Source organism: Hermetia illucens, chromosome 5, assembly GCF_905115235.1.
Source record: "Hermetia illucens chromosome 5, iHerIll2.2.curated.20191125, whole genome shotgun sequence".
NCBI classification, from domain to species: domain Eukaryota; kingdom Metazoa; phylum Arthropoda; class Insecta; order Diptera; family Stratiomyidae; genus Hermetia; species Hermetia illucens.
In genome coordinates, this window is record NC_051853.1 from 89,742,043 (window position 1) to 89,766,685 (window position 24,643).

Genomic DNA, 24,643 nt, shown 5'->3' on the forward strand with positions numbered 1-24,643 from the left:
AAGCAAAATTAATGAATAAACAATTATTAGTCAGTTGAAAATTCTAAGCCTTTTTTTCGAGTCGTCTTGTGGGGCTGCAATTCACACCGCAACTCTGATCGAATGAATGTCCTATACTTCAGTAAGGAGTCTACCAGTCTGATCCCTATCACCTGTTTTGTATCACAAACTAATAACGTGTTTTCGAAGCTGAATTCTGCCTTAATGAACAAAGAGCTTCGACATATATAACAAAAAGAAAACAATCAAATATTTTGAATGACGTTTATTAAAAAAAACGATAATATTTACATGGTATTTTCGATTCTTTGCCAAGTTAAAGGATAATTCATGGATCCTTCAAATCTACAGCGTAACGACTATTCCAGTCCCTTTCGAAAATGCTTGCCAATTGTGTCCTTATTGTTTCCTCAGTTCCGTTCCTTTCATATTCAGGATCTTCCAGGACGAATCCAATACCGGCTGTATTGACGAAGTAGTCTCCAGACCAATTAGATGTTCCAATGTAGGCCGTATTATCAGTCACCATGTACTTGTTGTGATTAACGCGACCAAACGGAATTTTCGCCTGATCTTCAGTGGAGGGAACGATGAAACGTCTCTGTAAATAAAAACAATGTTCGCTGAATAAATATTGCATTCTCTAAAAAACCCTTTGCGTAATCATTCACTATCCTTTAGATCCTACTGCCAGAAGAACCTATCTACTTACCACTTGGATATCGACTCCTTTGTAGGAGCCAGATAGACTTTGTAAAGAATGCAAAAAGTGATCTTCAGCTGGTCGGGAGTGATTCCACCAGGATATTAACAGCTTTATGGAAACTTTATGTTCGATAGCAGCTTTTCGCAAGGCATCATCGATAAGAGGCCAATACCTGAAAAGACGAATATTGTTAAACGTTTTCTATTTTATTGTATGTATATGTGTCAGGTGGGCGACAGGCAAAGCCTCTGAGCACTCGGACCCTATATGTCAAGCTAGTGAATTATGGCCAGCCAGAATGCCTACATACTTTGCAGTATGTTTGTTTGGGTCTGACAGGAAAAGTTTGGTGTATTTAGCAGCGTTAAGGCTCTACGGCCTACCATTATGGGAAGCTAGTTCCCAGTTTTTGATAGCAGCATTAGTCAATGCTACTTAAACCCCAATTGAAATTTCCGGTCCGGGCATGGTAGAATTTGAACTCTCCTTTGCTAAAGTACCTGAAATTTCATTTCCCTCTACATCACAATCATCGGGTACCTAGAGTAGTTCCACCGTATTGAATCTAGAAACAGAATTCAATCGGTTCTGATTTCCTGATTGGTTTTTGAAATCACCAAAGGAGTGTTCAACGCTCTCACTGCAGCTTGACAATCGCTCAGATTGCGATGGGCCTGCCTTTCAACCGCTCGTCAATTACCCAGGTTGCGGCCCTTAGGATCGTATACACTTCAGCATGATAGACCGTTAAATATTGTCCGAAGGGAAAAGCCCACTTCTCGTGTTTATCGAGATGTAGACTTCTGTTCCAGAGCCCTGTACCTCCTGGTGTTGAAGACCTCCGAATATCCTGGCACGCATTCTTCTCGTTCAAACCAGTTTCCCCCACATTTCAATTGAAAGATATTGTGAAAGCTCGATTCAGTTCTCCAAATAATTCTTCCAATGCTCTGTGCGCCCATGTCCATTGCTTCCCCGTAGATCTATCGAATTAGTTTATGAGTCACTCATTGCATAAATCATCATCAATGGTGCAACAACAGGTATCCGGCTTAGGCCTACCTTAATAAGGAACTCCAGCCATCCCGGTTTTGCGCCGAGGTTCACCAATTCGATATCCCTCAAAGCTGCCTGGCGTCCCGACCTACGCCATCGCTCCATCTTAGGCATGGTCTGTCTCGTCTTCCTTTTCTACCATAGATATTTCCCTTATAGACGATTCGGACTGAATCATTCTCATCCATACAGATTAAGTGACCCGCCGACCGTAACCTATTGAGCCTGATTTTACCCACAACCTGACGGTTATGATATCGCTCATAGATTTCGTCCTTATGTAGGCTACGGAATCGTCCTTCCTCATGTAGGGGACCAAAAATCCTTCTAAGGATTCGTCTCTCGAACGCGGCCAACAGTTCTCAATTTTTCTTGCCAAGAACCCAAGTTACGTTCAAGCGAACAGAAACCTTCGGGCCTCGGCGTGGTGTTGCGTTTTAACACCGGCGCTGTACTCCTTAATTCTGTAGAGATTTAGGTAGGTCTTGCATCCACCAGTATGAATACTGAGCCATGCATTCGGTATAGACTGTAGGTTGCTGCAGCGGGGCTCTGATCAATCCGTCTCTTAAGAAGGCCATGGCATTAAGTCCCCGAGACAAGTACCCATGTAAAGCACAGTGATGTAACTGTGCCTTGTAGCTCAGCTTGGTATTGATCGATCTCCCATAGACCACCCGCTAACTCGACTCCAATATCCTCCTCATAGTGTCTAAAAGACAGTTGGGGTGATATGAAGAGGGCGCGCCAGGTGGCTTTTGGGTAGCACAACCAACCTCTTCCATTGCGCGGGAAACGCTCCCCCCACCACCTACCATTTCAATTCCGGAGCATTATTATCCTCAATTCCAGGTCCACTTTCTTCCTGTTGTTAGAGAAGAATTGCAATTATTTTGAACAAGAGTTGCGAGCATGTTACTTAGGGTGATTTTAAGCCACAAATGATGTTAATTACAACCCTGGAAGCAACGCTCCACAGGTTCGTATTTGGCTCAAGGCACAGCTGCCTTCCGCTTAATTTCCCATATGGCCTTCTTACCTTTTACCTCGAATATCGCGGTATTCTTGCCCCGTCTGCCGATGTTCTGGTTCCCCTCTTGTCCTTCGGCAAAACCTCCTCGCTCGCAACCACAATGAACTCAGGAGCGAGATTTGCTGATTCCACTAGTAGTTTGGCTTTCTACTGTGCCTCAGTTACTTCCTGACATAGCTGACTCACCCTTTCTGACGCCGTTCCCTCCTTTTTCCCTTCCTTCTAGAGTCGATAAGAATGTTTCCTCCTCGAAAGCTCTAGTGATCCAGCCAGCTATCCTAATTTTTCCACTTCTGCTGCGTATTCATCTGTCACCTATTCCGTTTCTGATGCCGGGAAAGAAGACCTGGTGGTCACTGTGGGTGTAGTATTCACTCCCCGGCCAAATCATCCCTCTCGCCAATAAGGTAAGGGAGATAAGTCAGATCGACGATTAAGCCGGTGGGCACGCGTCCGCGCAGGTTTCAAGCAGGAGTTGGCCCCAGTGTTCGTCAGTCGAATTCCCCAGCCGAAAACCCATGCATTCATATCACCACCAATAATTTTGGGACTGTGGTTTCTAATTCCAACGTCCAACATATTGCGCTAATGTGGCACTAGGAGGAACGTAACAGTTGTAAATATGCACGCCGTTGACTTTTTCCTTTACAAAGCCAGCTCCTGGGAATGCCATTGTTTCTTGTGTGGCGCCATTGTTTGTGTATGGCTTGCCTTTCGCATGGCTAAATCGAGGCATTTCCAGATGAGTCTTTCACACACGTAGCACTACCATAATTTCGATAATGTTCGCAGATTACCGGCGCGTCCGCATTCGGCTCTCGAATGGTTTGCGAGAGCAAGTCTTTAGATATCCCGCAATGGTTGAGGTTGATTTGTATCGACCCTCCTACAAGGTGACCTTGCACAACATGCATCATGGATCCAGTGCAATCTTTGATAAGATGGCCTTCTCCACACATCCTGCACTAGTACATGCTACTGCAAAGTGAACGAAATCGAGGCATGTGAAGCATCTCTTGAGAGATTTGTTCCCTAAGTCGGCACACGATTCACCGCTAAGCTAATAATAGCGGCCTGTGGACCTCCATAAGCATTTTTCATCCTCTTTATCGCACTCTCTTCTATTGAGAAGATTGAATTTATCCGTTAACGTAACAAAGGTAGCATGCCGTAATATAACCTCGTCTAGATCTTTGTACTCGATTACCATCTGTTGTTTTCGAGCTTTTAGTTCTACTTGCTCACCTGGCCACGAAAACTATTCGCTGCCTTCTTGTTGTATTTGCTTAGTTCCAGCATCAGATCCCCTTCTGCGTATGACTCAAACTATCGCCCAGGTGTATCAATTTCAGATCGGCATTAACTTTCCGGAGGATACCGGCATAAGACATATCTCCTGTTTGCTGGGTAACGAGAGGTTCACTTTGTTTGCCAACGTTTTCGCCTACGTTACGCTGAGGAGGCACCAGCGTTTCTCCCGTGATATTACTACATGATGCTTGAAAGCTTTTTCCTTTCCACGGCCTTATATGGGACAATGTTATGCCTCATATCAGGGCGCTGATATTTCGGTGGATATTCCGTCTTTCCTTAATGAACTCACAGAGTTAATTTATGCGATCTCCCAGTGAAAGAAATGCTGTTGCAGTTTGATAACGTGGATGCTCGTCTTTTACAACAGCAGCATTTATATTGATCCGGGAACTATATGCATTCCTTTCTGGGTCCTGCGACGAATCTCGACCGAGAAGTAATGTTGTAACGTTCATGGTAACGTTCTAAGGTTTGAGCTTTTACGAAAAGGATCCGCTGTGGATCTTATTTCCGCTTCACCACTATATCTTGTAGGATTAAGTGCCAAAGTAGCCAAGTTCTCTCCAACTGAGGCACTGCGGTCGCTGGATATCGACGGCCGGGAGCCCGCTTGCCTACCCCCAAAAACTGTCAAAACTGGGTATCCATAAGCCTTACCCCATAATCAAACTTCTGACTCTTTCATCTAGGAGGACACTAATCTTAGCCTGCTACACCTTTGATATTATAAGCGACTCAGTTAATGTTGATGCTCACACATATTTGACAAAAATCTAGCATAGAGAAATGTGTTAAATAGTCTAGCAGTGAGGGAAAAGCAGCCATCATTTGATTAGTACATATAAGGCTGATGTAACAACGTCGCAAGAGATGCTGTTATCGACTTTTTTAAACGAAATGCTATGTACTCTGCGTTTGCGAGGAAAATTTACAAATATAAGCCTCATAAACGTTCACACCCCTAGAGTGGATACTGCAAAGTTTGGAAACGAGGCAATTGAATGGACCCTCGAAGTCTGCCCCAAGTATGTCAGTCAGCCCTTATTCAGGTGATGCGTCCGCTCCCATGGCTTACAAAAGGATACCAATGATAATGATGTCCGGGTAGCTGAGTGGTTAGAAAACAAGGCTGTCGCACGGAAGGTCGCGGTTCAAACCTCACTGGTGGCAGTGGGATTTGTATCGTGATTTGACGTCAGATATCAGTCGACTCAACTGTGAATGAGTACCTGAGTCAAATCAGGGTAATAATCTCGGACGAGCGCAATGCTGACCACATCGTCTCTACAGTGTACCGTAGTGTACCATTACGGTCTCGAATTGGATTGTTGCACCAATGATTATTTAGTTATCAGTATCGCGCGAAATGGAAGTACCTGGTTTATGCGGAAAGTGGTCCACAAACAACAATGTCAGAACAGATAGGGGAGCAAATATAGACCCGGATCACTATCTTGTTGGCATAGTGCTCCGGGATCGAATTAAAACAACGTCTACAATCCCTTCTGACAATCAGGTGAGAGTGAATACTGAAGTCATCCACAATACAACCCTCCATGACACTATAAGGGAGAAATGGATGCCGCAATAGCCGCAATACCTGCTAACAAATGTTCTGGAAATGAAGCATGGACAAATGATCTTCACAACCAGCCGAAGGGCGTTATCATTGGTACAGCCGCAAACATACTTGGCCCAAGCCTCAAGAAAAGTCGGAGCAGCTGGTTCGACGATGAATGTAAGCTAGCAACGGAACAGAAGAATTCTGCATACCGAGTAATGTTGATTTCTCAAAGAACATGGGCACGCACAGAGCCTTATCACGAACTCCGTCGAGCGACGGAAAAAGGAAGTCTGGGAGAACCAACGGATCTGTGAAATCGAAAAGTGCAGGAATCAACTGCACCAGGCACGCAAGTTTTATCAACAAGTCAGCAGGATGAAGCCTTTTACACCTTGATACTCCCATACGCCACAACATCATTGGCCCATACTAAAGAGGCTTCACTCCAAGCAAATCAGTAACAGATCAGATCTGCTCTCTACGGCAAGCGATGGAAAATCTGTTGGAACATGGACATCAGTTGCACCATCTTTCCATCGACTTTAAAGCCTATGGTCACTGGTCAAACGGGAAGAATAAAGAAAGGAGACTACAACTTTGCGATCGTTGGAAATTTCTCCTATGTAGGGTCGAAAATCATAACCGATAACAGCTATGACGATGAAATCCGCGCACGGTTGTTGCCAGCCAACAGAGACTATTTCAGCTTACAAAAACTGTTCCGCTTGAAACGTCTCACCATGTGGTCAAAGCTCTTACTGTACAAGACAATGATTTTGCCAGTCCTCATGTATTCCCCGGAAACTTCAGTTCTTAGGAAGAAAAATTGAGAACTCTTGGCCGCGTTCGAGAGAAGAAATCTCGCAAGAATTGTTGGCCCCCTACTTGAGGATGGACGATTCCGTAGCCTACCTTCCGTAGATAAAATCCGGCTCAATACGTTGTGGTGTGCAGTTCACTTAATCTGAATGGATGAGGATGATCCCACCCGAAAAGTCTATAAGGGCAATATCTATGGTAGAAAAAGAAGACGAGGGAGACCCTGCCTGAGATGTTACGATGGCGTGGGCCAAAACGCCAGGCAGCTTTTAGGGATATCGAATTGGTGAACCTCGGCGCAAAACCGGGATGTCTGTAATTCTTTATTAACCGATTGTTGCGCCGTTGATGATGATGAATTGAGTCGACTCGCATCTCTCTGAGCGGGATGTGCAGCGTGCTCATTGTGAGCGGCGGTTCGATGCCGGTGACTCTTCTGAGGCGGTTCAATGTCATCGACTCTTCTGAGTGGGCACGTCTCTTTTGTGCTGAGTCGACTCGCTTACATCAATGGGCTGAATAGCACAGTCGAGTCGACTCACTCATGAGTTATCCATCTCCACTCGGTAGTTGTAGGATAAGCAACAAGGGGAAGCTAAGAAATCTCTTTAGTTGCTACATCGATTTTGCTAACGATTTCGACAGCATTCCGCATACCTGGCTAATCGATCGATCCCCAACTAATAAAGTTTTTGACGACTCGGTAGAGTGGTTGTAGTTCACATAATATTATCGGCTACGGATAAATCCTTCACGGCTTCCCTTGATTCCCTGGGACTCTCACACAGTCTGGTTCAAACGTTCAGAAATACACGATTCTGCATACGTGTTCGATGTTGTGGGACGAACCATCACCATCAGAGCGCCTTTATCTTTTAAGTAGATAGGATTGTCCGGGCTTAAATGCTCAGTAACCAGTCCTAGTATTAGGTGAAATTCGGCATGTACCGAAATTGTGACAACATGGAAAATGTCTTAGGAAGGCTGGATATCCTTCACCCAGAGCTCTGGCGAAGCCACAACTCGTCGGTTAGAGAATGCCAAATTCTTAGTACAATTTTAATATTACGGTTAATATTTAAATCTTGTTCTGTAATTAATTGCAAGTCTTCACTGCATCTTCAACAACACATTAGCGGAAAAAATGGGAGGGGAACCAGATTATTTTTCTGTGTGGACGTCCAGGGACACTACTGCTGTAGCTCGCTGAGACAACTGTGCTCCGACTTCAATGGAATCCGCTCAATAGTATCCGATCCTTCTCCTTTTTGAGTTGCGGGAAAGAAAAATTCGCTCAAGGCACTCGAATAGAAAACCTTCTACCGGCAACGCTAAAATGGAGGACGAAGGCCGAATTTCACCTGACTTAGCTACAAATTCATTTGACACGGGAACACTTCGGTGTTTCAATTTCAACCACTCCGTCCAGGAGCTGTAAACCGACGTTGACCTTGGACGTTCAATGTCGCAGCAGCAAAAGCAAAAATTATTTTTAAATTTCGCTGGTTCTTCAGCTTCGGAATTTAAAGTAAGGATTAATGTTGAAGTTCATACTATGACAAAGGTTCCGTACGTCTGAGAGAAAAGGACGAAAGCTTAAAATGCAATACTCACTGAAGTTTCGGTGAATAAATCATCAACGGAAAGTAGTCCATTACGGAGATATGCACAAACTTTTCAGCTCGTAAGATTGTTTTCACTATGGCTTCTTCGTCCTGTGTTCGCCCACGTGGACTCATTGGAGGTGGTGAACTCTAAAAAGGCATATGAGGGCATTTAGATGAAGAAAATGCAAATGTAGTCAAATGAAAAATATTATGTCTTACCGAAAGAAATATTTTAAAATCATATTCGCCATTCACTCGTACACGCAACGGAGTGACTATGTTTATTTTTGTGCTGAGCTCGTCGGGCCAATGTGCTGGTATATGCGAATTATTCTTTCCCATTGTCCAGTACACGGTGAAAATTTTCATTATATCTTTTGCCAGACATGTACAGTTCGTTGCTAAAACACCCAGTTCTTTTACCTGTAACGACATTCAGTAATTGACATAAAACTACAACTCTAATTAGATAGAATAGTATGCGAATGCTTCTCTTAAAATAATCAAAATTAAATGAAAACGGTCCGACGCCATGTAGATATACCGAAAGACAACTCGTGAGACCTGCATACACAGCCACAACAGGAGCCTCGGACTGGACGGATAACCCAACGACGAACCCGGCAACGACAAAGGAATAACGATTTGGGCATTTACTCATGGAACCTGCGCTCCCTGTATAGAGATTCAGCTGCCAAGCAGCTAGCCGATACCCTGTCCCAATATAGAGCTGATGTAACAGCGCTACAGGATATGCGTTGGACAGGGATCGGTTTGGTGGAGAAGACTCGCTACACCCTATATTATAGCGGCCATCCAGTAAACCATGTACTCGGAGTAGGTTTCTTAGTCAGCCAAAGAATGAAACTTGCTGTTATTGGCTTCAAAAACATAAGCGAACGGCTATGCACACTGCGCTTGCGAGGCAAATTTGGAAATATAACCCTCATTAACGTTCAAGCCCCTACAGAGAAGACTGCAGAGTCGGAGAAGGATACCTTCTACGAAGCAGTAGAACGAACCCTCGGAGCCTGTCCCAAATATGATGTCAAAATCATACTTGGGGATCTTAACATCCAAGTAGGGACGGAGCCCCTATTCAGGCGAGACATTGGCTCCTATAGCTTACAGCAAAATACAAATGATAAGGGACTGCGGATTATTCAATTAGTAGTATCGCACGGAATGGTTGTTGGAAGTATCTGGTTTGTGTGGAAAGCGGGCCACAAACATACGTGCGCCTCTCCAGACGGGACCACTTTCAACCAAATTGACCACGTGTTGATCGAACGCCGCCACCTCTCAGTCTTGATGAATGTCAGGGGGCAATATAGACTCGGATCACTATCTCGTTGGTATGATGCTCCGAACTCGAATAACAACACCACCCAGAATCCCCTCTAACAATCAGGTAAGAGTTAACACTGAAGCCATCTCCAACATAGCGCTCCGGAACCGCAGTCAACAGAGATCCTGAAGATGAAGCATCAACATATGGTCTCAAATACGACCACAAACATACTTGGCCCCAGCCACAAAAAGAGTCGGAACGGCGATGAATGTAAGCTAGCAACGGAACGGAAGAATGCCGCAAACCGAGTAATGTTGTATTCTCAAAGATCGCGGGCACGCGCGGAGACTTATCACGAACTCCGGCGAGCAGCGAAGCGACTTCACAGACGGAAAAAGGGAACCTGGGAGTACCAACAAGTCTGTGAACTCGAAAAGTTCAGGGAGCAACTGCACCAGGCGCGGAAGTTTTATCAATGGATGAAGCTTTACAGACCTCGATGTTCATCCTGCCGAGACAAAGAGGGAAATCTGATTTCCGACAGAATGGGCATATTGGAGCGATGGGTTGATTTCGATGAACTACTGAACAACTAGAACATCGGCGAGTTGGAGGTCCGGCCAACTGAAGACGACGGACAAATGCTGCCACCATCAGTATAGAAGAAACAGTCCGTCCAATTCATCGGCTTAAAAATCATAAGTCGCCAGGAGCCAATGGAATTACTGCCGAATTGGTTAAATATGAAGGCGACCAATTACACCTAGTGGTTCGTCAACTTGCGCTCAAAGTGTCGGACAGCGAATCAATGCCTGATGACTGGCAAAGAGGCATTATTTATCTCATACATAAAAAGGGAGATATCACACAGTGCAGCAATTATAGAGGTATCACGTTGCTGAGTAACATCTATAAAATATTCTCCGCTATCTTGCTAGGCCGGATAGCCCCATACGTCCCGAACATCATTGGCCCATACCAAAGAGGTTTCACTCCAGGCAAAAGCAGCAACAGATCAGATTTTTTCTCTGCAGCAAGCGATGGAAAAACTGTTGGAATATGGACCTGAGTTGCACCATCTATTCATCGACTTTAAGGCCGCCTATGATAACGTAGCCAGGGTAAAACTGTACACGGCCGGAGAGAATTTTTTATTCCAACGAAATTGATAAGACTGACTATGCTGACCTTGACCAGCAGCAGGATCACTCTCAAGACCATTCAACATCAAAAACAGTCTACGATAAGGGGATGCCCTATCATGCGTTGCGTCCTTTTTAACCTGGCCCTAGAGAAAGTGATCCGTGATGCTGAGGTAAATGCGAGGGGTCCGACCCTCTTTAAGTCCATCCAACTACTGACCTATGTTGACGATATCGACATCAAGGGAAGAACCACCCGATACCTACAAACTGCCTTCATCCAGATCGAGCAGACGACGCGAGATCTTGGGCTGCACATCAATGAAGGCAAGACAAAATATATGGCGAGAATGTCAGAACCAAAAACCAACCAACGACATCTAACCGCACTCGTCAAACGGGAAGAATAAGGATAGGAGAATACAACTTTGAGACCATTGAAAATTTCTCCTATCTAGGGTCGAAAATCACAACCGATAACAGCTATGACGATGAATTCCGCGCACGGTTGAGCCTATTTCAGCTTACAAAAACTATTCCGCTCGAAACGTCTCACCACAGGGTCAAAGCTCTTACTGTACAAGACAATTCCTGGGAGACTTGGGTTCTTAGCAAGAAGAATTGCGAACTCTTGGCCGCGTTCGAGAGAAGAATCCTCCGAAGAATTTTTGGCCCCCTACATGAGGATGGACGATTCCGTAGCCTACATAACGATGAAATCTATGAGCGATGCCATGACCGTCCGGTTGTGGATAAAATCCGGCTCAATATAGGTTACGGTGGGCGGGTCACTTAATCCGTATGGGTAAGGATGATCCAGCCCGGAAAGTCTATAAGGGCAATATCTGTGGTAGAAAAAGAAGACGAGACAGACCCTGCCTAAGATGGAGGACGCCAGACAGCTTTTAGGGATGTCGAATTGGTGGACCTCGGCGCAAAACCGGGATGTCTGCAGTTCCTTATTAAGGTAGGCCGAGACCGGATACCGATTGTTGCGCCGTTGATGATGATGTGTACACTATAAGAGTAGTTAGTACTTTTCATTCTTGTTGGACAAAATCGACCATAATATTCACATAATATGTTAGACCTTAGCAAAGATTAGGGTAGATGTAATATATCCAGGGTTATCATTAGTAAAATAAAAGTTAAATTATTGAGAAGAGTAAAAGCGAAAAATTAAGTGTAGGCAGGGTTATTCTACTACGCTTTACTCTACCTAGTTTCCCTGGGGAGCAGGACCAGAAAAATACCTTGGAGAAGGCAGCCATCATACTTCACGATGTGACATAAACAAAGTAGCCAAAGCCATAAAAGCTATACAAATACGTGTCTGCATATTTGTTATTAATACGCTTGTAGGGAATACAAAGGGAATTCTTTGAAGAGGTGCCTCGCAATAAACTCGATAACAACGAACAAGGATTCTTGAGACAAGGGCATCGTAACGACTTGAGCAACTAGTCCAAGACGTACAAATTTAGACACCGAATGTTGTCACCCTTAGAACTTGCTCCAATAGCTGCGCTAAGTCTGGCGAAATGTCCATACTATATGAGTTCATTGTTATCTCATAACTGAGGGTAATCTTCATCACCGTATTCGCGACACCGTTCAAATTACCGTGAACCAAGCCAGTTCTATCAAGAACTGTGAAAGTACTGACGCAACACGTATTAACCGATTACTTACGGATAAAACACGCCAGAACCATCGTTTATGTGCCCCATAAGCTCATCTGGTATTGATTACGAAAGCACTAAGTATTAGAGGAACTCTTGTGCTGAGTTAAAATACTTGACCGCGATCCGAAGTTTACACTTTGGCTCGAAGTGTGGCCTATATAGCAAAATCTTTCTTTCTCTATGTTAGTGTTCATTAAAAAAACGGCCTCTCGTTTTTGTCATGAACATAGTCACGTTTACCATCCACATCATGTTTTCCTAAAGTCTTCGACAGCGCTTCACAGGCAAATTCCATATAAGGGGGAGAAAAATACACTGGAGGAGAGCTTCACTGAAACAGCCCAGGTAAACCCCCTCCATACGAAACCTGCACATACAGTAATTGCAGGAGCAATCTCCAAGGGTGACATTGGGTACCCCGCATTTACCGGGGTCAAATTTGTGGTCCGCAAAAAAGAATTTAAATAATTTAGCACTCCTCTTGAAAGAAATGATGCGCCTGCATGGCACAGTAGTGCCTTCGACCCAATTCCCGCTAGACAACACAGGGATTCTACTGGAACACGTTGTCAGGCGAGTGCGGCGCTGCGAGAGGAATCTGCTACAACGTCTTCTCAGTTGTGATGACCAAAGAGGTAAATACTTTCTTGAGTTGATCCTGTGTAATAAATCAGAAATGTACAATGCGGAAAATACGCATACATTCGTATCTAGCACTAGCCATGGTGCCTTTGGAAATACCACTGTGAATGGGCTAGTTGGGAACTGGAGAGGTTCGGAGGAACAGAGTAAAAAGATTTGACATTGAGTTGGCATGGTGGGCTAATCATCTGAAATATGTAACTTGTAAATTTTGGGGAAAAGTACCATTTCGTTTTGTTTTTCTTCTTATTTTACATCCATTTATTTTCATGATTAAAATGTGGGGGAATTTAGCAGCGAAGGTAGGTAGGTAGGTATCAGTGGCCGCTCCGAGGAGCCGTTTTGATGCCACTAACTCCTAAGACCGTGACTGTTGTTATGGGACCAGTGAAGCAGAGTCCAGCCTGCTCGGATCTTCAGAGCCAGCCCGTAGCATTCACGAAGGAAAGCAGCTCTCCGACCATACAGCTAGAAATCTCTCTGAGGACCCCAAAGAATGGTTTTACCTAGTGTCCGCAGCCTGACTCTAGCCAGAATTGGGCAATCGCAGAGAAAGTGCATGAGAGTTTTCCCTTCCTTCTCCGCAGTTTCGGCAATGCGAGTTGTAGGGTATGCGGAGCCTAGCGGCGTGGTCTCCTATGGGCCAGTGCCCCGAGCAGACCACCGTAATCTGGAATGCATTTGCACGCGTCTGGCACAGGAGCTCTCGTGATCGGGCTATGTTATAAGCGGGCCAAATTCTCCTTGACTTGGCACAGCTTGTAACCTTCGCCATCTCAGGCCCGCGGCTGCTAGGTAGTGCGAGTAGACTCTGCCCCCGACAGCCGCCAGCGGAACACCGACTGTATTCGCCGAGGGACTGCCAAGAGCAGAGCCTTGCCTGGCCAATCCATCAGCCCGCTCATTCCCCTTTATGTTCCTATGCCCGGGAACCCAGAGGAGAGTGACCTTGAGCGTGCCGCCCAGATGGTTGAGCGCGTCTCTGCCCTGCCCTACCAACCGGGAAGATGTCGTCGTTGAGTACAAGGCCTTGATGGCCGCTTGGCTGTCGGTCAGAATAGCTATGTTACGCTTGGGGCTCGAATCACGCTCCAGCCATCGACAGACTTCCAATATCGCCAGTGCTTCCGCTTGGAATACACTGGCGAAACCTGGGAGATCACACGACTTTGATACACCGTGTGTATTCGAGAAAACCGCCGCGCCGACTCCATAGGCCATCTTCGATCCGTCCGTAAAGAATACCGTGTCATAGTCTTGCAACACGCCGCCGGTCTTCCACTTTGCCCTGGTTGGAAGGTCCACAGCAAAGTTTCTCGTGAAGTTCAGCATGCGTGTGACATAGTCCGTGGGGGATGCCCAGATTTCTCGAGGTATTTCATCTACGAAGTTGCTGTGGCCGTAGGACTTCGCTGTCCAGCATCCTGACTCACGTAGTTTGACGGCACTGCACGCTGCAACATATTTGATGTGGAGGTCTAGGGGGAGGAGATGCAGGAGTACATTGAGAGCATCCAGGCAGTGAAAAGATTATGACTTTTTTACCGATAACATCATTTGTGTTCCTTTTATGCTGGATACCCTAACTCTCAATCACCTCCACGAATCTCTGATATGTCATGGAAACGGCAAAAGCGGATCGAGTTATGGTGATCCCATATGCTGCACATTGCATAAAACCTCGACGAGACAGCGGATATAACTGGCGGGCATCTGTTCGTATGCAGCCTTGCATACACTTTCGAAGGTTATCTCCCATGGAAAGCCAAGACTTAGCCTCAACACGTGAAGTGTAAAACCTAAAAAGCGGTTATTGCCCTCTGCACCTACTCACCAACTGCAAGCTACCGTAGATGCTTTCCTCTACCATAGATCTTCACGAGATGCCTCACCACCAACTGTTTATTCCATTAGGGCGGACATCTCGCCAATTATTCCTCACGTTTCTCCGCCGGGAGAGTCGATGTCAGTACATCTAGAAACGCCCGTACAAACGGGACTGCATGAATAGTTGGCGAACCTGAACTTTTCTAGTTGCTCTTTACAGCAAACAACTAGAAGCGGACTCACTCCTACCATGTCTACTGCAAAATTGTTAGTTCCTCCGAAGCTGTTAGCTCACGTACGAAGTGGACTGTCGTCGGATGGGTTATTGCACATTATCCACTCGTGTAATGTGAAATATTTCGGCCAGCCAGAGGTTACCTCAGTCGAACGTATTATCTAAATTGTTGAGCTTCTCCCTCAGCCCAATCTAACAGGAAATTTCTACCAACTATGCCAGCATGCACACCTGCTGATTGGCCATGAGGCTCTGAGCTAACACTGAACACTATTGATTCATTGCCAGTCTCAACTGGGAGTACTCAAAAGCAGGTCTACGAGCAAGTTGCCAAACTCCCTTTGGGAACAACTTGCTGAGAAAACAGCTACCCTCAGAAGATTTTGAGGACGTCTACGAAGGAGTGCAGAAAACTGTGATATGAATCGAACACCCACCCATTGAAACGGAGGTGATTCAACTACGTCTATTACAAATATTATTTAGTCATCAGTAGGATGCATCAAACTTTGTCTGACTTTTTACCACACCCCGAGTTATCAGGCTCTTCAGGCATATTTAATAAATACATGGAAAAGAAGTTCGATAAGTACTGTAACTATTGTAGAAAACAGAAAGCACAAATGCACATCTGGGAATGTAGTAATAATGCGAATTAAGAGTATCCTAGCAACCATGATATTGTATAAGAATTAAAGAGGATGCAGTCTATTAAGTGAGCGTTAAACCTAACAAAGTCGGGAAACTGGAAGCTAGACGTGTGGCGCGGCAGGATTCGCAGCATTCGAAATTTATTTCGAATGTTGCGAGTGCGAGCAATATAGATGGCGCGGATCTATCCACTTTGCGTAGCACGCCAAGGGAGTGGAAGATTGTAGTAATTATGTTTTTCAGACCTGTCACTGATTTTTATTATTAAGTTTGGAATTGAAAAAAGAACACTGAAGTCTTTTTGATTTGGAAAATAGAATTAGAGTTGAGTTCGCTGACTAGAATTGATGTTGAGTTCGCTGATTAGAATTAGGACTAATAATATGTAAAACCATTAATAGTAAATGTTCGCTTAAATATTTTAATAAAAATATAAGTAATGTTAATTACTTAATTGGTGACCCCGGAACTCGCACCAACAGCATCAACAACTAAGATCCAGAATTCTCAGAACCTGCAAAATTGAAAAACTCAAGCACATCACTTAATTAGGATCCCGAATTCCCAGAACCTGCAAAATTGAAAAACTCAAGCACATCATCATCCCCATCAACAAATCGCAGTCTGCGCAAGCACAATCGCTCAGCAGGCAGCCGCAACAACCGATTGGAGATAAGTAAGAGTTCCGCAGCCGCAGCCGCCATCGCTGCCGCAGCCACTTTCGCCGCCGCACTCAACTCCACCATCGCCGCAGAGGTCGAAGCCGCCGCCGTCACCGCCGTAGCCGCTACCGTCGCAGCCGACACCAATATCACCGCTGCAATCATCGCTATCGCAGCAGGAGCCGAAGGCTCCGCCACCATCGCCGCCTCCTCAGCAGGTGCCGCCGTTTTAGTTGTTATAAGTTAATTGTATTTCACTCTAAGTCAATATTAAAAGTGAATAATTGTCCACCATCGCCGACATTGGTGAAGTTCTATTAACGACAAAAATTCGTCCGAGCAACACGGCAGAAATAGAACTTCCAAAGACTGAGAAATCCTTCCAAAACATCAGTAGACCGTACGGCAAGCGATTTTCACGCGTTCGCATCTACAGTTGAGTGTGGAGTGATGTGGTAAACATCACGAAAACGAGTCGGAGCAGAGGCAAGAAAAAACGCGAGAAAACCTTCTCTACACAGAGTACTGCGCGACACACGTCGGACCCTCTCCAAAAGTAGATTTTCACGCGACTTCCCGTACGCACGCCCTCCTGCACAACACCTTTCACGCACCGGACTAGTCATCATTGCCACAACGATCAACAACAGCAACAAACGATCGGCCCCAGCACCGCCAACGCCGCAGCTACAGCCGACAAACTCGACCAGCGCCGCCGTCAAGGAGTTATACTTAAGTGAAATTATTATTCATTTATATATAATATTTATTTATTTATTCAGTTAAAAAAAATAGTAATAAAAAAATTGAAATCGCTGCAAGAGACGGCGTGCAGGTGTTTAGCATCGCGAGTCCTCCATTCTCATTGGTGGTGTTTTTGGTCTGCGCTGGATAGCGTCCGCTTCGTTTTTTCTCGTTTCGTGCGTGCATTTGTGGGTGCGACCTGCCGTGTCGGTATAAACTCACCGCGTTTACATCTCAATCTCGTACTTCTCTGTAAGAAAAATGTCTTTTGACAATAAAGACACGGCAGGCCCATCGGACCCGCAAGTGACCGCCCTCGCCGTACGCGTTCCTCCGTTTTGGCGGCGGAACCCCGAACTGTGGTTCGTGCATTTGGAAGCACAGTTCCAAATGTCCGGCATCACATCGGACGCGACCCGTTTCAACTACGCGGTGGTCGGCCTGGACGAAGAGTCCATACTTCTGGTGTCCGACGTGGTGAAGTCGACATCGTACGTGCAGCTCAAGAGCGAGTTGATCAGGCGCCTGTCGGCAAGCGAGTCGGCAAAATTAGACCACTTGCTGGCAGGTTTAACGTTGGGTGATCGAACTCCCAGCCAATTGCTTCGTGAAATGAGGCAATTGGGTGGGAGCAAGATCGGCGACGACCTGATCAAGTCGCTCTGGCTGCGTCGGCTCCCGGAGGGCACCCAGGCGATCCTCGCTTGCGTCTCCGGTTCCTTGGAGGAACTGGCAGCGACGGCCGACCAGGTTCAGGAGGTGTACGTACGCCCAACCTTGGCGGCCGTTCAACCACCGTCGGATGAGGTGGGTGAATTGAGGCGCGAAATTGCTGCTTTAACAGCCAGTATGGCCGAGATGCGGGCGACGTTGGACGCTCAGCGTTCGGGCGCCAGATCGCGAGCACGCTCGCGGTCTGCCATCCGAAAAGGGCGATCAGGTAGCAGGTCGTCAAGACAGTCCACGGACCCAGGGATTTGCTGGTACCACCGCAGATTCGGGGATAAAGCGACAAGATGTACGCTACCGTGTAGATTCTCTTCTACCGCAAAAAACTAGGTCCGCGGGGGGTCTTGGCGGCGGCCACCCAGAACGCAGCGCCACGTCGCCTAACTATTTTCGACCCCCTCAGCAGGCGCAACTACCTCGTCGACACGGGTGCGGAGGTTTCGGTCCTTCCCGTACCCCAGCATCATCAACTTTTCCCTCAACCGCTCAAACTTGCGGCAGCAAATTCCTCCCGCATCAATACTTACGGGTATAGGCAAGTGGACGTGAGTCTTGGCTTGCGTAGGACGTTTTCGTGGCGTTTCATCCTAGCGGATGTCAGCTTCCCCATACTAGGCGCAGACTTCCTGTGTCACTATGGATTGCTGGTGGACTTGCAAAACAAGTCTCTTATAGATTCCACGACCAACCTTAATTCGTCGGGACATATGGTATCTCACCCAGGCAATAATCTTTCCGTTCTTTTAGAAGACATTACCGACTCTCGTGTTCGGGCACTTCTCCAAAAGTTCAGCCAGATTACTACCAACTGTAGTCTCTCCAAACCAGTGAAGCACAATGTGCAGCACCACATTATCACTACTGGTTCCCCGATCTTCTCGAAGGTGCGTCCTCTACCATCTCAGAAACTGGCAATTGCACGGAAAGAGTTTGAACAACTCGTTCAACAGGGTATCTGCAGGCCCTCAAACAGCTGTTGGTCTTCCCCACTGCATATGGTCCCTAAGCCAAACGGCGAATGGCGCCCATGTGGGGATTACAGAAGGCTAAATGCACAGACTGTTCCAGACCGATATCCAATTCCACTCATCCACGACTTTGCGCATCACCTCGCGAATTGCCGCATCTTTTCGACCTTGGACTTAACCAAGGCTTATCACCAAATTCCAGTAGCTCCTGAAGACATTCCAAAGACGGCAATATGCACACCCTTTGGACTCTTCGAGTTCACCCGAATGACTTTCGGATTGTGCAATGCGGCGCAAACCTTTCAAAGGTTCATTCACTCAGTCCTGCGAAACCTCGAATTCTGTTTCGTATATTTGGATGATGTTTTGGTCGCTTCTTCCACTGAGTCTGAGCACTTAGCCCATCTCGAGTGCATTTTTCAACGTCTCCTTGAGGCCGGTTTAGTCCTAAACGTTGAGAAATGCAAATTCCTTCAACAACAGGTGAGATTCCTCGGCCATTTCATTTCCCCTGAAGGAATACAGCCCGACCCAGACAAGGTGCAAGCGATAACAAGCTTCCCGCGTCCAAAGACAGTGAGGGAGTTGAGGAGGTTCTTGGGCATGCTAAACTTCTACCGTCGTTTCCTGCCCAAGGCCGCCCATCTCCAGTCCATTTTGAACGCGTACTTGTCTGGCCCCAAAACTAAGGACACACGAGAGATCGTGTGGTCTGAAGAGGCTATCTGCGCGTTTGACAAATCTCGTCAACAACTGGCTGACGCTACGCTCTTGGCATTCCCTCTGCAAGATGCACCCCTAGCCGTTTTTGTTGATGCCTCTGACATCGCAGTAGGTGCTGCCCTTCACCAAAAGGTGGACCAAGTTTGGCAGCCGTTGAGCTTCTTCTCGAAGCAGTTGAATCCCGCTCAACGGAACTACAGCACCTACGATCGCGAACTGCTCGCCGCATACCTGTCCATCAAATACTTCCGTTTCTCCCTAGAGGGCCGGCCGTTCACAGTGTTCACGGACCATAAGCCTCTCACGTTCGCTTTGAAACAGAAGCCCGACAAAGCGTCCCCTCGTCAGCTTCGACACCTGAGCTTCATAAGCCAGTTTACGTCAGACATCCAGCACGTGTCCGGGAAGGACAACATTGTTGCTGACGCTTTGTCTCGTGTCTCCGAAGTTAACATCCCCGCCTCACTCGATTTCTCGGCTATTGCCAAGGCGCAAGTGGATGACGCAGCACTTCAGAGCCTCAGGTCCAACCCCAAATACAAATTTCGGGAGTTGCCCATCTTCGGCTCAAACCTCTCGCTCTGCTGCGAAGACTCGGAAAAGGGACCTCGGCCATACATTCCGGCCACATTTCGCAAGGAAGTGTTCCACGCAGTTCACGACTTGGCGCACCCCAGCATCAGGACAACAAACCGGTTAGTCACCGGAAAATACTTCTGGCCCTCCATGAACAAGGATATTAATTCCTGGGCCAGAGAGTGCATCGCATGCCAAAAGTGTAAAGTCTCCAGGCATGTTAGGAAAGAAGTGGGCTCATTCCCCCGCACTACCAAGCGTTTCCACACCATACACCTCGACATAATAGGGCCTTTGCGAGACTCGCACAGTTATAAGTATTGCCTCACAATCATCGACAGGTTCACGCGGTAGCCTGAGGCAATACCTCTGAAAGACATTACGGCGCAATCATGTGCTGAAGCCCTCTGTCGAGAGTGGATACCTCGCTTTGGCGTCCCTGCAATGGTCATCACTGACCAGGGAATGCAATTTGAGTCCACCCTTTTCTCCGAGTTAGGCAAACTCCTTGGTTTTAAACGCCAGCGGACTACGGCATACCACCCACAATCCAATGGGATGTTGGAACGTTGGCACCGGACGCTGAAAGCCGCCATTATGGCACGCGACGACCCGTCCTGGACGCAAGTCTTGCCTCTCGTCCTACTCGGCCTTCGTACAACCCGCCGAGAGGAATTTGCTGCCAGCCCCGCGGAGCTGGTTTACGGGGAGAACCCAAGACTCCCAAGCGATCCGGTCTTCGACAAGAGATCGGGTCTCACGGAGTCGGGGTTGGTGCGTCTGCTGAGGGACAATCTCCGGCGCATCAAGGCGCCACCACCCACTCGACACTCGTCCATACCTGCTTGTTCGCCCAAGGAACTGGACACATGCACGCATGTGCTGATCAGAACGGATGCCGTCCGGAAGCCGCTGCAGCCTCCATATGAGGGCCCGTACCGCGTTCTCGAGCGGGGAGAACATTTCTTCCAGCTCGAGATCGGTGGTCACAAAAAGGCGGTCTCTTTGTCCAGGCTGAAACCCGCGTGCGCCCCGAAGCAACGTCGTGTCCGCTTTGCGGATTAACGGCGAACGAAGTTCGGGGATCAGTCGCTGAAACCCCTAGGTTTCATCTGGGGGCGGAGTGATGTGGCGCGGCAGGATTCGCAGCATTCGAAATTTATTTCGAATGTTGCGAGTGCGAGCAATATAGATGGCGCGGATCTATCCACTTTGCGTAGCACGCCAAGGGAGTGGAAGATCGCAGTAATTATGTTTTTCAGACCTGTCACTGATTTTTATTATTAAGTTTGGAATTGAAAAAAGAACACTGAAGTCTTTTTGATTTGGAAAATAGAATTAGAGTTGAGTTCGCTGACTAGAATTGATGTTGAGTTCGCTGATTAGAATTAGGACTAATAATATGTAAAACCATTAATAGTAAATGTTCGCTTAAATATTTTAATAAAAATATAAGTAATGTTAATTACTTAAGACGCTTCAGGTGTGGCGCGACAGGATCTGCGGCATTCGAAATTTATTTCGAATGTTGCGGATGCGGACGGGTAGATGGCGAACTCTCCACTCACTCATTTTCCGAACGCACCGGGGGAGTGGAGAATTAGCGGCGAAAAATATGCCGTTGGTTGGGACAGTAAGGACCGCATGGAAATAAGTCGGTCTCTTGTGTTCCAACCGCGGCGGTGTTTCGCATCGCGGGTTCTCCATTTCCTTGGTGTTTTTGGTCTGCGCTGGAGAGCATCCGCTTCGGTCGTCGTTTTTCTCGGTTCGTGCGTGCATTTGTGGGTACGGCCTGCCGTGTCGGTGTAAATTTCACCGCGTTTCAGTATAAACTCACCGCGTCTGCATCACAAACTCGTACTTTTCGGTAAGAAAAATGTCGTTTGACAATAAAGACGCGGCAGGCCCATCGGACCCACAAGTGACCGCCCTCGCCGTACGCGTTCCTCCGTTTTGGCGGCGGAACCCCGAGCTGTGGTTCGTGCATTTGGAAGCGCAGTTCCAAATGTCCGGCATCACATCGGACGCGACCCGCTTCAACTACGCGGTGGTCGGCCTGGACGAAGAGTCCATACTTCTGGTGTCCGACGTAGTGAAGTCGGCATCGTACTCGCAGCTCAAGAGCGAGTTGATCAGGCGCCTGTCGGCAAGCGAGTCGGCAAAATTAGACAACTTGCTGGCGGGTTTAACGTTGGGTGATCGAACTCCCAGCCAATTGCTTCGTGAAATGAGGCAATTGGGTGGGAGCAAGATCGGCGACGATCTGATCAAGTCGCTCTGGCTGCGTCGGCTCCCGGAGGGCACCCAGGCGATCCTAGCCTGCGTCTCCGGTTCCTTGGAGGAACTAGCAGCGACGGCCGACCAGGTACAGGAGGTGTACGTTCGCCCAACCATAGCGGCCGTTCAACCACAGTCGGATGAGGTGAGCGACTTACGGCGCGAGATAGCGGCTTTAACTGCCAGCGTGGCCGAGATGCGGGCGACGTTGGACGCTCAGCGTTCGAGTGCCAGGTCGCGAGCTCGCTCACGGTCTGCCACACGAAAAGGGCGTTCGGGTAGCAGGTCGTCAAGACAGCCTGCGGACCAAGGTATTTGCTGGTACCATCGTAACTTCGGAGATAAAGCGACAAGATGTACGCTACCTTGCAAATTCGCGCCTACCGCAAAAAACTAGATCCGCGGGGGGTCTTGGCAACGGCCACCCAGAGCGCAGCGCCACGTCGCCTAACTATTTTCGACCCCCTCAGCAGGCGCAACTACCTCGTCGACACGGGTGCGGAGGTTTCGGTTCTTCCCGTACCCCGGCATCATCGGCTATTTCCACAACCCCTCAAACTGGCGGCAGCAAATTCCTCTCGCATCAATACATACGGGTACAGGCAAGTGGACGTGAGTCTTGGCTTGCGTAGGACGTTTCCGTGGCGTTTCATCCTGGCGGATGTCAGCTTCCCCATATTAGGCGCAGACTTCTTGTGTCACTATGGGTTGCTGGTGGACTTGCAAAATAAGTCCCTTATAGACCCCACAACCAACCTAAATTCGTCGGGCCAAATCGTATCTCACGCTGACAATAACCTTTCCGTTCTTTTGGAAGACATCTCCGACTCTCGTGTTCGGACACTCCTCCAAAAGTTCAGCCAGATAACTACCGAGTGTAGTCTCTCGAAACCAGTGAAGCACAATGTGCAGCACCACATAAATACTACTGGTTCTCCGATTTTCTCAAAGGTGCGTCCTCTACCACCCCAGAAACAGGCTATCGCGCGGAAAGAATTTGAACAACTTGTTCAACAGGGTATCTGCAGGCCCTCAAACAGCTGTTGGTCTTCCCCTTTACATATGGTCCCTAAGCCAAATGGCGAATGGCGTCCCTGTGGGGATTACAGAAGGCTAAACGCACAGACTGTTCCTGACCGATATCCGATTCCACTCATCCACGACTTTGCGAATCACCTCGCGAATTGCCGCATCTTTTCGACCTTGGACTTAGCCAAGGCCTACCACCAAATCCCAGTAGCTCCTGAAGACATCCCAAAGACGGCAATATGCACACCCTTTGGACTCTTCGAGTTCACCCGAATGACTTTCGGATTGTGCAATGCGGCGCAAACCTTTCAAAGGTTCATTCACTCAGTCCTGCGAAACCTTGATTTCTGTTTCGTCTATTTGGATGATGTTTTGGTCGCTTCTTCCACTGAGTCTGAGCACTTAGCCCATCTCGAGTGCATTTTTCAACGTCTCCTTGAGGCCGGTTTAGTCCTAAACGTTGAGAAATGCAAATTCCTTCAACAACAGGTGAGATTCCTCGGCCACTCCATTTCCTCTGAAGGAATACAGCCCGACCCAGACAAGGTGCAAGCAATCACAAGCTTCCCGCGTCCAAAAACAGTGAGGGAGTTGAGGAGGTTCTTGGGCATGCTAAACTTTTACCGTCGTTTCCTGCCCAAGGCCGCCCATCACCAGTCCGTTTTGAACGCGTACTTGTCTGGCCCCAAAACAAAAGACACACGAGAGATTGTGTGGTCTGAAGAGGCTGTCTGCGCGTTCAATAAATCCAGACAGCAACTGGCTGATGCTACACTCTCGGCATTTCCTCTACAAGATGCACCCCTAGCCGTTTTTGTTGATGCCTCTGACATCGCAGTAGGTGCTGCCCTTCACCAAAAGGTGGACCAAGTTTGGCAGCCGTTGAGCTTCTTCTCAAAGCAGTCGGTCTCTTTGTCCAGGCTGATACCCGTGTGCGCCCCGAAGCAGCGTCATGTCCGCTTTGTGGATTAACGGCGAACGAAGTTCGGGGATCCGTCGCCGAAACCCCCTAGGTTTCGTCTGGGGGCGGAGTGATGTGGCGCGGCAGGATCTGCGGCATTCGAAATTTATTTCGAATGTTGCGGATGCGGACGGGTAGATGGCGAATTCTCCCCTCCCCCGGTGCGTTCGGAAAATGAGTGAGTGGAGAGTTCGCCATCTACCCGTCCGCATCCGCAACATTCGAAATAAATTTCGAATGCCGCAGATCCTGCCGCGCCACATCACTCCGCCCCCAGACGAAACCTAGTTCGCCGTTAATCCACAAAGCGGACACGACGCTGCTTCGGGGCGCACACGGGTTTCAGCCTGGACAAAGAGACCGCCTTTTTGTGACCACCGATCTCGAGCTGGAAGAAATGCT

The 24,643-nt window shown here is 47.6% G+C and overlaps 1 protein-coding gene across 5 annotated transcripts in view; it reads right to left on the minus strand.

The window, feature by feature from the left end:
- Positions 1–250: 250 nt before the first annotated feature.
- Positions 251–24,643, minus strand: part of LOC119657648 (5'-3' exonuclease PLD3-like) — a 113,612-nt gene continuing 89,219 nt past the window's right edge. For all 5 annotated transcript variants that reach the window (XM_038064655.1, XM_038064659.1, XM_038064658.1 and 2 more), the window contains exons 5-8: positions 8,319–8,522; positions 8,107–8,246; positions 713–878; positions 251–601 (exon numbers count right to left, since the gene is read on the minus strand). In XM_038064655.1, the coding sequence (XP_037920583.1) occupies positions 329–601; positions 713–878; positions 8,107–8,246; positions 8,319–8,522 (783 nt within the window). In that variant the 3' untranslated portion in view covers positions 251–328. The remainder of the gene's footprint in view (positions 602–712; positions 879–8,106; positions 8,247–8,318; positions 8,523–24,643) is intronic.